At 39.3% G+C, this 11,271-nt stretch overlaps 3 protein-coding genes and 1 non-coding gene across 6 annotated transcripts; all 4 read left to right on the top strand.

The window, feature by feature from the left end:
• The first annotated feature begins 5 nt into the window (after positions 1-5).
• Positions 6-1,442, top strand: barc (RRM1_TatSF1_like and RRM2_TatSF1_like domain-containing protein barc). The gene is made up of 2 exons (XM_088031515.1): positions 6-104; positions 155-1,442. Exons 1-2 carry the CDS (start codon positions 47-49, stop codon positions 1,414-1,416), a joined length of 1,320 nt encoding a protein of 439 aa, XP_087887641.1. The 5' UTR covers positions 6-46; the 3' UTR covers positions 1,417-1,442.
• Positions 1,443-1,518: 76 nt separating this feature from the next.
• On the top strand, positions 1,519-6,472 carry LOC148178787 (uncharacterized). Of its 2 annotated transcripts, none has more exons than XM_088031514.1 (6): positions 1,519-1,575; positions 1,740-1,829; positions 2,322-2,716; positions 2,767-3,679; positions 3,737-4,215; positions 4,267-6,472. In XM_088031514.1, exons 2-6 carry the CDS (start codon positions 1,795-1,797, stop codon positions 4,587-4,589), a joined length of 2,145 nt encoding a protein of 714 aa, XP_087887640.1. In that variant the 5' UTR covers positions 1,519-1,575; positions 1,740-1,794; the 3' UTR covers positions 4,590-6,472. The 2 variants fall into 2 exon arrangements, with proteins under 2 accessions (XP_087887640.1, XP_087887639.1); XM_088031513.1 differs by having other exon boundaries at positions 2,316-2,716.
• A 716-nt stretch (positions 6,473-7,188) lies between these two features.
• On the top strand, positions 7,189-11,270 carry Rm62 (ATP-dependent RNA helicase Rm62). 2 transcript variants are annotated; one of them, XM_088050504.1, is made up of 7 exons: positions 7,189-7,285; positions 7,430-7,508; positions 7,776-8,323; positions 8,543-9,104; positions 9,290-9,528; positions 10,587-10,765; positions 10,979-11,270. In XM_088050504.1, coding segments are annotated over exons 2-7 (1,722 nt in total). In that variant the 5' UTR covers positions 7,189-7,285; positions 7,430-7,506; the 3' UTR covers positions 11,171-11,270. The 2 variants fall into 2 exon arrangements, with proteins under 2 accessions (XP_087906630.1, XP_087906631.1); XM_088050505.1 differs by lacking the exons at positions 10,587-10,765; positions 10,979-11,270 and adding an exon at positions 9,864-10,043.
• Positions 10,798-10,938, top strand: LOC148178786 (small nucleolar RNA SNORA57). The gene has a single exon (XR_015769722.1). It is a non-coding gene; the product is annotated as a small nucleolar RNA SNORA57 (small nucleolar RNA).
• Position 11,271: the final 1 nt, after the last annotated feature.

The following is an 11,271-nucleotide window of genomic DNA, read 5'->3' as shown; positions in this document are numbered from 1 at the left end:
ATATTTTGATTTTACTGCAAAGTAACAACCATTTTTATAATAAACGATGGAAGCTATTGAAAATTCCGCTGAAGCGGAAGAATTAAAGGACTTGCCAGTTAATGGTAAGGGTCCACATACATTTTTTTGATATTCATTTACAGCTGTTTTTTAGAATCAGAACTCCAGAACAAAACAGATGCTGAGGAAACGAAAAAGGGTGATGAAACAGAGAAAACTGACAGTGAGAGTTCAGAAAAAGAACAACAAACTACCTCGTATGACCCAAAAAACGTGCACTATGAAGGAAATGTGGCAATATACACAGATCCTAACACAGGGCATCAGTTTCAATGGGACTCTGAAAAGAATGAATGGCGTTTACGAGAAGTTGCTTACGCATTTGAAGGTGATACTCATGTTTACACTGATAAAGACGGTGTGAAATTTTTCTGGGATAAGGAGAAGAGCGCTTGGTTTCCAAAGCTGGACGATGATTTTATGGCACGGTATCAAATGAATTACGGTTTTACTGAAAACCAGGAAAAAGATGAAACTGAAGAAAAAGTGGAAGAAAAGCCCGCTGAAGAAGACCCAAACTCTCCCCCAAAACCTAAAGGAGAAAAGCGCAAAGCATCAGAACCATCCTGGTTTAATGTGGATGAAACAGAAAATACAAAAGTTTATGTGAGCAATCTTCCCACAGAGTTAACAGAGCAGGAGTTTGTGGACTTGATGCAAAAATGTGGACTCGTGATGAGGGACCCTTCTAACGGCAACTTTAAAATAAAACTGTACAAAGAACCGGGAACCGGTTATCTCAAAGGCGACGCTCTGTGCACTTACATTAAAATAGAATCAGTTGAACTGGCTCTAAGTTTGTTGGACGGCTCGGACTTTAAAGGCCACAAAATCAAAGTCGAGAGGGCAAAATTTGAGATGAAGGGCGCATATGACCCGAAACTTAAACCCAAAATGAAAAAACGTAAAGAGAAACTAAAATTAAAGAAAATCCAAGAAAAACTCTTTGATTGGAGGCCGGAAAAATTCGTAGGAGACCGGGCCAAACATGAGAAAGTCGTAATAGTGAAAAACCTATTCGACCCAGCAATTTTCGACACGGATGTTAGCTTAATTTTGGAATTCCAACAAGATTTAAGAGAGGAAGTTTCCAAAATTGGAGAGGTCCGCAAAGTTATTCTTTACGACCGACATCCGGAAGGTGTGGCTCAAATTAACATGTCCAATCCAGAAGAAGCTGATGAAGTTGTTAAATTATTAAATGGGAGATGGTTTATGAAAAGGCAGTTGACAGCAGAAATTTGGGATGGCAAAACCAAGTTTAAGATTGCAGAAACGGATGCGCAGATAAGCGAAAGGCTGGATAACTGGGATAAGTTTTTAGAAGATGACAAACCGAATGAAGAAGCAAAGTAATAATTTGTAATTAGAGTTAAGTTAAAAATATAATAATTTGTAACAAAAAATCTAGTTTGGCGCGTTAATTTAAACTTTAAAGAGTCATCTGATCTCAATCGACCAATCCCCACCACACTTGCGCATTACCGTTTTGTTCGCCGGTCTGGTTGGGCATAGGTGAGGTTTTCCAATCAAATTTTGCAATTTTCTTTCAAATCTGTTGAAAATTAATCAATTTGCTATTGTAAAACCTATTAAGGATTCATAACTGATCGATTACACATATAACCAACGAAAATCGATGACTTAATGTCGATTTTGACGTCATTCTTTCTTTGCAGATTTTCACTTCTGGGAGTCCATTGAAACAAATTTGGTACCATATTTTGCTGCACCATGCAGTACAATAACGTTTTCCACAACAGTTCGATGTAAGTTATTAGTTTTATTTCGTTGTCCGAGTAAATTCTAACGAATTTGACCACTTTGAACTGGTTGACCTCTTGTACCACTTTCCAATAATGGCTGCCATTTTACTTTGTCGCCCTTTCAATTTGCAATGATATAATCCGTCTATGCTGGGGTATATCAATATACGCAAAACTACAAGCGGAGTCAAATATCCGATGATTATTTTTACAGGGTCAATTTCAATTTGAACAATTTTAGCAATACCAATGGGTTATTAAGAAATTTATTTGGGCATTCACATTTGGAAATGGGTAATACCACACCCTTCTATTGAATCTTCCATTCTTTCAATTGCACTTTCTAAAACGATACTCGTAATTATGACGGTAAATTTTTACCAATTTTAAATATTAATTTCTACTCAAATAGAAAATGTAAGATTTGGTTAAATTGCGCAATATTGATTCGCACATATTTAATTCATTACTAAAAATACTTTTCACAAGGTACAGATCACGGCCTGATCGAAGTGAACAATTCGGTAAACAGTCTAACTATTGGTATGGGCCTCCACAACATAGCATCGCCCCCGTTCAAGATTTTGGAGGTCCCCTTTCAAAACAATACAAGAGAAAACCAGAGGACCAAAATAGAAGCCCCAACGACCCACAGTGGGACGATATGGAATTAAAGCCGTTCCGCAAGAACTTTTACGTTGCACACAACAACGTGATGAATCGTACACCAAAAGATGTAGAGGAATATCGAGAAGTAAACGACATCATTGTCCGCGGCAGCAACGTTCCAAGTCCTAACATCGATTTTGATGAAGGAAACTTTCCAGACTACATAATGCAGGTCATTCTTAAACAGGGATTTGCGGATCCTACCGCCATCCAATCTCAAGGTAACATTGAATATTACCGTTAAGGAGATTTTACGTTTATTTTTCTATAGGTTGGCCCGTGGTGATGTCCGGTCGCGATCTTGTGGGAATCGCCCAAACCGGTTCTGGAAAAACTCTAGCCTACATGCTCCCAGCAGTCGTCCACATTAACCACCAACAACGCCCCCAACGAGGTGAAGGCCCAGTGGCTCTAATCCTCGCCCCGACCAGAGAACTTGCTCAACAAATCCAAAAAGTCGCTCACGAATTCGGCTCCACTACCCTGGTACGAAACACTTGCATTTTTGGAGGCTCCCCTAAAGGTCCTCAAGCCCGCGACTTGGAACGAGGTGTCGAAATCGTCATCGCAACTCCTGGGAGATTAATCGATTTTCTCGAAAAAGGCACCACGAATTTACAAAGGTGCACTTATTTGGTCCTCGACGAAGCAGACAGAATGTTGGATATGGGCTTTGAACCCCAAATTCGTAAAATCATTCAGCAAATAAGACCAGACAGACAGGTGTTGATGTGGTCTGCAACGTGGCCGAAACAAGTACAAGCACTCGCGGAAGAGTTCCTTGTAGATTACGTTCAAGTGAACATTGGAGGGTTGTCACTAGCTGCGAATCATAACATCAAGCAGATCGTGGAAGTCTGTGAAGAGAATGAGAAGGAAGAAAAGTTATGCAAACTACTGAAGGAGATCGGCTCTGATTCCTGCAATAAAATCATCGTTTTTGTTGAGACTAAAAAGAAAGTTGATGATATCACAAAGTGTATTAGAAGGGAAGGGTATGCTGCCATTTCCATTCACGGCGACAAGTCGCAACCCGAAAGAGACTACGTTTTGTCGGAGTTCCGATCGGGAAAATCTTCGATTCTTGTTGCTACAGATGTTGCAGCCCGAGGTTTGGACGTAGAAGATGTTAAATACGTCATCAATTTCGATTATCCCAACTCTAGCGAAGACTACGTTCATAGGTACTACATATTTTTATTTTGAAAACTTACAAATATTTATTTCGTTTTTCGTTATAGAATTGGTCGCACGGGTCGTTGTCAGCAAGCGGGAACAGCCTACGCCTTCTTTACGTCCAACAACATACGCCAAGCTAAAGATCTAATTGCCGTCTTGGAAGAAGCGGGCCAGAATGTTGTACCTCAATTGCAAGACATGGCACAGAACGCCCGTAGTAGTCAAAACGGTAGAAACAGATGGCATAACAGGAATAAGGATAATTCGTCACCAAATTCCAACAACTCGAATCGCGGAACAAAGACTTGGAATAACAAGAATTTCAGTAATGGCAACGATTATAGACAAAATGGACGGGGAAATACCATGAACGGTAGTGGTCCTAGAAACGATATGCAGAGGAACAATGGACCAAGAAACTTTTCCAACGGGTTTGGATACCAGAATCCGCAATTCCAGAACGGTCAAGGATATCAGACCTCCTACAGTCCGCCTAATATGTACCAGCAAGGCCAACACAACGGTGGTAATAGACACTATGGTAAGTTTTCAAAGTTGAGAAGACAACCGTAATTGTCATGTTTTCTTAAAGGTAACAATACTCGTAATTATTCGCGGTACAACCAGCAACGTCAACCATCCTATGGCGGCCCTCCTCAAGCCAGCAGTCCTAATATGTACCATACAGTACCACCGCAAGCCTATATGATGACTCCAGCCCCACCAGGTCCCGACGGCATTCAGTCCATCATCAACCACAAATTTTTCCAAAGCAATCGTATACCCAACACTACGAATCCCTGCGCTTACCAATCGATGGGTCAAGGTCAAGCAGGACCCTACAACCAATTTCCTGGCCCTCTTCAGTACACTTATCCGTACACCCAACAACCAGCAACAGCCGTACAACAGTAAATTACACACATACACATGGGCGGCGTCGACAGTAGTAGATGTGTGTAATCTCGAAGGGTAAATCGTCTATGTCAAAACGTATTCTTAATGTAAATTTGTTAAATAATCGTATAAATTTGTTAAATGAAGTGAGAGATTTTTAGTTGCGATGTAGTTCGGGGCAGCAATAACCGCGAGATGGTTATTGGTGGTTTGAACAGTGATCGCGTAATTTGTGTTGCTTTAGGTCGTTTTGAGATGGAAGGCCCTTCGTCTTCGTAACTGTTGTCAATTTCGATGTTTTCAGTTTTTATTACGACGCCCCCGTCGCAGGTGTTGCACCGCTTTGGCTTGATGTTTATACCAGATAACGCAATGGGCTCTCCGACTACTTATCAAGGTGTTTGTTTGCCGGGGTGAATCCGGCTTTATTATAATCTTAGTGTGTAATCTGTGTGTTCTCGTTCTGAGAATTAGGTAGTCTAGTGTAACTATCTGTATGCTGTTGAAATGCACGAAACATATAGAAGGGGAGTTCGGGCTCTTTCGTTCTTATAGTATTTCATATATTAACTAAAGAAATTCATGCTGTTAAAAAGAGTCCAGTCAAAAGTTTATATTTCGCTCGGTTGATGTGTCGCGGAACGTAGTAGGAATCGCTTCGGAAGTATGAATGTTTTGACTGTACCTAAAATTCTTAACCAGCAGCAGCAAGAGTGAGAGTTTTAGCCGTACGCGTCGTGTGTAAGTGACTCGTACCTTTCGTTTTTTATTTATTGCGATTCTTGACATGACTGCTTGTGTCGTGTAAATATGTGTAGTATTAAGTATTAACTCGTTCGTCGTTTAGCGTGATGCTGACTAGCGCACGTCCATCTGTGATATTTAGCGATTACGGTAGCAAAAGAATAATAATATTAACTTTTCCGTGTCTGGGAGAAACGCTAAGCGTTATTATATTAAGCTATGTACAATAACGTTGCAAGGAATGTGATATTTTCTATATAAAAAAAGACTGAAATATCTCTAGATAATGTTTCGTTTTAAAGCAAGGCCAAACGGTCCGTTTTTGAACCTCAAGATTTTTACTATTACGTGTACTAGTTTTTGTTTAATTTTTATCCGGAAAGTGAGAGCGTATCTCGGTCACCAAGTGCGAAAAGCACAAAGTTATTTCATTATTCTAAGACGTTATCATTCGCGCCATGGCATCGTAACGATTAACGATTTTAAATAATATTTAATATGTCTGTTCTATTTTCAGTTTTAGTTCGTTTTTCTTCGTGGTATATTTTTTTATCGCAAAGTACCTTGTAATTATAAGTCTCGAACCAGAACTGGTATAAAATCAAACGTGAGTGATCCGCTAAGCGGGGTTTCGGTCATGTTTTCTCACTGAGATTAAGTTTTTTCTTCTCGACAATATAGGTTGCATGACCCTCGCATTAAAACTCTCTAAGAAAAAGTTGATGTTGAAAAAAAGTTATTATTTATATACTCTTCTGTAAGTTTCCAGCAAGTGCATTTCTTGTATGTAATACAGTATTAATATAGTTGTAATTACAATATATTCATTTCAAAAGATTTTCTTGGTCAAATTTCAATTTTTAACTTGGATGTATCATTGTATATTCATAAAAAAAAAGAAAACTGAATATTTATATTTTGCAAAACAAATTAGTAATTGAAATTTTCAACGAAAAGGATGGAATTCTCTTATTATAGTCAAATTAATTTGTTTTATTATCGTCACTCTCAGATTGAAAAATGTCAAGAATTTTTATTTGTCTCAATTTTACATTTTTATCTGAGCGAGTGTTCCATCTCATTTGTTAAAAATATCAAACTAATCCGAATTTAATTGTTTATTCACAAATTTCAATAAAAGTGTATTATTACAACAATATTTACTAACCATCCCTCGATCCAGCCTACGAAATTCCTTAAATCATAAATGTTACTTTGGTTATTACACGCAAAGCGACTAAAAAAAAATGAACTATAGACCTTCGGAAACCACAAATAGAACGTATCGATTGGAAACCCATGAAAATACCAAAAGCCAACAAGATAAATTTAGTGAAGGTAACTATTTTGGAGTTTTTCCAAGTTAATACAGTCTGCCTTTTAAATTTGAAAACACGAAACGCTAATCATTCAGATGGCAAATGTCCATTTTACGCTCTTCTAAAATAGTATCAAAAACGGTTTGACCACAATATTTTGATTTTAAAAGCAACAGAACGTGTGTTTTTGTTGCATGTTGGTTGAAATTGTCTAAAAATTCTAACAAGCTACTATTTGTTTTACCAATAGAATTAACCGCAGCAGCCACCAACAAAAACATTTCAAGAAACACAAAAGTTGTTTTATATGTGCAGATGTTTCTTTAGAATTTGTTTTACTTTGTAAGTCAAAAATAAGATAAATATTTATTTCCTGAGTCCAAGAACTATTTTAAATGTATAATTACGGTTATTTATAACAATTTATTTAAGAAGGATTATGACTCGTATTTATTAAGCTCCTCGACAAGAAGACTTTTAGTTTTTTTGTATTTTTGCGCCACAAGCTTCAAACCCAACTTCCGCTCCATCGATCTGTGAGGGCGCCACATAATCTCATCTGCGCATGTTCGCGCATGTGCTTTACAATTCTCGACCCCGATTGCCCCTTTTTTGTCATCGCTTTTCTCTTCAGTTTTGGACGTTGTTGAGGTAAGAACTACATTCCGTTTTTTACTCAAATTTTGAGAATTTCTTTTGGAACTTCTTTTATTTTACCAAAACACAACTCAGCTGCTTTTGTGCCTTTATTATTAATGTAGTAGGCTGAAGTTTTGACGTTTTTTAATTTTTCAGGTATTTCAACAACTCCGGAAGACCATAACTATACAAGTTTTACCACCTTTTAAGAACACCATCCAACGATAACGATCATGTAAGTCTCTTTTAAATGTAGTTTGGTACAAAATTTTCTTTGTATTTTCCTATTTTTGATCACGGATGGCTGCAGTTGTATCGATTATTTTCGGGGTTTTAAAAATGTCCGCCATATTGGCATAGCAACCATCCGGAACCTTAATATAACGTGCAAATGCGCTTTTACATTCGCTGTCAAACGCTATAATTTTACTCAAAAGATGTTGAATTTCGCCAAGGCGATGGAATTTTGCACTCCTTTTTCTCAACAAGACCTTTTTTGCAGGTCTTACGGAAAACAAAATGGCGCCAGCGGAGGTGGCGGTGGTGGTGGAGGTTCATACCGCGGAGGTCGTAGCTCTGAAAATGGAGGAGGAGGCTACGGGGGTGGCGGTTCGAACCGTAATGGTTATGGCTCGGGCGGCGGTAGATACAAGAACGGTAATGGCGGAGGAAACGGAAATGGAGGAGGTGGTGGTGGTCGATTTGGCGGCGGCCGTAATGGCGTCGCCAATGGAGGACCACCTGGTAATCGTCTCCGCAAGCCTAACTGGGACATGAAGAACTTGCGTCCTTTCAAAAAGGACTTTTATGTGCCTCATCCTGCCGTCGCCAACCGTTCCAAATACGAAGTTGATCAGTATAGACGTTCAAAGGAAATTACCGTAGATGGAGAAGCTCCCAATCCTATCCAGAATTTCAACGAAGCTTGTTTCCCTGATTATGTCATGCATGAGATTCAGAAACAGGGATATGATGCGCCTACTGCTATCCAGGCTCAAGGGTGGCCTGTAGCCATGAGCGGAGGCGACATGGTCGGCATTGCCCAGACAGGTAAGATATTGAAAAAAATATATGATTCACATTATGGACAAGTTTCACTCGCAAACTGTTACACAATGAGAACCATTCACTTTTACGTCATGATGAGAAAAGAGTCTGATAATCCTTGATTTTTCACTCACCCTAAACCTCTAAGAAGACCTGATTTTACTCCATTTTAATCATGCGCCAATTTATATCTGCGCATGTCTTCAATGTTTATTCTTCCAGGTTCTGGAAAAACTCTCGCATACATCCTTCCAGCAATAGTCCACATCAATAACCAGCCCCCAATCACCCGCGGCGATGGCCCCATTGCCTTAGTTCTGGCCCCCACACGTGAATTGGCACAACAAATTCAACAAGTTGCCCACGATTTTGGTAGTTCTTCTTATGTAAGAAACACATGTATTTTTGGCGGTGCACCAAAAGGCCCCCAAGCTAGAGATTTGGAAAGAGGCGTCGAAATCTGCATTGCTACACCTGGACGATTAATTGATTTCTTGGAAAAAGGCACAACAAATTTGCAAAGATGTACATACTTAGTTCTTGATGAAGCTGACAGAATGTTAGACATGGGTTTTGAGCCCCAAATTAGAAAGATTATTGAACAGATTCGTCCTGACAGACAAACTTTGATGTGGTCTGCAACTTGGCCAAAGGAAGTAAGAAAATTGGCGTCGGACTTTTTAAGAACATACATTCAGGTCAATATTGGGTCCCTGCAATTATCGGCAAATCATAACATTTTACAAATTGTGGACGTATGCCAGGAACATGAAAAGGAAACAAAGTAAGTAATAAAATTTATTAGTAACAAATTTTGCTGCAAATGTTTTTATGATGAGACAAGTGTCTGATAGAATATCTGATGTTCTTATACACACCCTAATCCTCTAAGAAGACCTGACCGATTTAATGTCTTTATCTTATTTTTATAAGAAAATTCGCATTTCTGATTAATTTCTTCCATTCCAGATTAAACAATCTTTTGCAAGAAATTGGGAATAACGGTGAACCAGGAGCAAAGATCATCATCTTCGTTGAAACCAAAAAGAAAGTAGAAAGTATAACTCGCACAATCAGACGTTACGGATGGCCAGCTGTGTGCATGCACGGTGATAAAAGCCAGCAGGAGCGTGATTACGTCTTGCGTGAATTCCGCAACGGAAAGTCAAGCATTTTGATTGCAACCGATGTGGCAGCTCGTGGATTGGGTAGGTTATCGCCTCAGTTCCCGAGGAAATTTGATTTTCATCTGTTTCTTTTTTGGAATTTAACCATGTTCAGTTTTTTTGGATTTGAAAAATTGATAGAAATTAACTTCGGAATTTTTCACTATGGCATAGTAGCACTGCGGGGATTTTCCAGACTGGTTCCATTTTCAAATGGGAGGGTGCGATTTTTGGGTAAAGGTTGGGGTCTTGAGCTTGCATGCGTCATAAACTATCGTCGACGATGTAGGGACATCTTATGTTAAGTTTAGTTTGTAAGTTCTGGATGACGTTGGTAGCAGATTATTAATCAGTCTGGTTGTCCTTTTTTGTTTCAGAGGCACATGCAGGATGAGCGTATTTAGCAAGTGCTAATAATTACGCCTTTGTTGCGTTCTTGTAAAGGATGCAATTCTGTGTCTTGCGGTGCCTCTGGCTGGCTACCCCGCTCTGAGGGAGATCAGTTGAGGAGGTAGAAGACCGATGGAAGATTTGATGTGCATTTGCATCAAATATGGCACATGTTTGTATAAACCCGTCCACAATCAATAACCGTTCCACTCCAATTTCCCTAAAAAAATGCACACGTTTCGGGGAAATACCAATAGCCAATTCAAACAAATGTCATTCAAATTTGAGTATTTGTCTTCCGTTCGGTCCTGCAGTGTTTAGAGCGCCCGATTGTTAATTGATCCCAGCAGCACTTGCGCTCGGACATCACTGCAGCAGCCACTTTTTGCTACTATAGCTGTTCCGATGATTTGTTGTAAATGCTTCACAACTACGTGGATCACTTGAAACTCGAGTCATGGTTAGTATTCTTGATATTTTTATTTATAATAAGATGCGAGTATTGAGCAGCAACACTTTTATATCAACTTGCATCAGACTTTGTTGTAGCTGGATAACTCGTTATTTTATTTTTCAAGTATTCTGGATTCACTGTTTAACTTGTGTTGACTAATTTTTGTTTTGTTGAGACAAGTTTTATTTTCTGTGTACTAACATCACAAATCCGGGCCACATTGTAAAAATTCATACTAAGCAATGGTTTTCTTTAGATGTGGACGGAATTAAATATGTCATAAACTATGACTATCCCAACTCCTCAGAAGATTACATCCATAGAATAGGAAGGACAGGTCGATCAGATTCGACCGGAACCTCATACGCTTTCTTCACTCCATCCAATTTCCGGCAAGCGAAGGATTTGGTGTCTGTCCTCAAAGAAGCCAATCAGGTAAGAATATAGTTACAACTAAAAATTCAAACCCTTCCTTTTTTGGCATGCCTTTGCCTAGAACCGTCGGCATTGCATGAATGCTGAAGGAAGGGAAATTACAGTTTGGGAAATATGCCTTCGGTGTCCACACAAATCTTGTCTGGATCCCATCCTCAAATTTCCCCACATTTCACTATTGATTAGGATGATTCTAATTAATTTTCTTGATAGGTTGTTAACCCGAAGCTTTCTGAAATGGCCAGCCGTTGCGGCGGTTATGGAAGCAAAGGTGGTGGCGGCGGGGGCCGCTGGGGAGGTTACGGTGGCGGTTTCAAAGGCCGAGAAAACGCCGGACCAAGACACCATCAGAGATTCAACAATAACGGACGGACCAACGGATACACTAATGGAGGATCTTACTGAACATTTAAGGACAAGGAATCACCTGATTAATAGTGACAGTATTTTTCTTCAGATGCATTCCAAATGCGTCCACCTTAGTTGCGAATTGACAAAAAGAGAAC

This window comes from Gnatocerus cornutus, chromosome 2, assembly GCF_029298725.1.
Source record: "Gnatocerus cornutus isolate USDA-ARS CGAHR chromosome 2, icGnaCorn1.1, whole genome shotgun sequence".
In the NCBI taxonomy this organism is placed as follows: domain Eukaryota; kingdom Metazoa; phylum Arthropoda; class Insecta; order Coleoptera; family Tenebrionidae; genus Gnatocerus; species Gnatocerus cornutus.
This window is presented reverse-complemented; position numbering and strand designations above follow the sequence as displayed.

Excerpts from the sequence above, each read along its gene's own strand:
- Rm62 (XM_088050504.1), top strand. Across the intron at positions 9,105-9,289 it reads GAACATGAAAAGGAAACAAA|ATTAAACAATCTTTTGCAAG; the intron begins GTAAGTAATAAA and ends CTTCCATTCCAG. Across the intron at positions 10,766-10,978 it reads TCCTCAAAGAAGCCAATCAG|GTTGTTAACCCGAAGCTTTC; the intron begins GTAAGAATATAG and ends TTTTCTTGATAG.
- LOC148178787 (XM_088031513.1), top strand. The coding sequence starts at position 1,795 with ATGCAGTACAATAACGTTTTCCACAACAGTTCGAT. Across the intron at positions 3,680-3,736 it reads AGCGAAGACTACGTTCATAG|AATTGGTCGCACGGGTCGTT; the intron begins GTACTACATATT and ends TTTTCGTTATAG. Across the intron at positions 4,216-4,266 it reads CGGTGGTAATAGACACTATG|GTAACAATACTCGTAATTAT; the intron begins GTAAGTTTTCAA and ends GTTTTCTTAAAG.
- barc (XM_088031515.1), top strand. The coding sequence starts at position 47 with ATGGAAGCTATTGAAAATTCCGCTGAAGCGGAAGAATTAAAGGACTTG. Across the intron at positions 105-154 it reads AAAGGACTTGCCAGTTAATG|AATCAGAACTCCAGAACAAA; the intron begins GTAAGGGTCCAC and ends GCTGTTTTTTAG.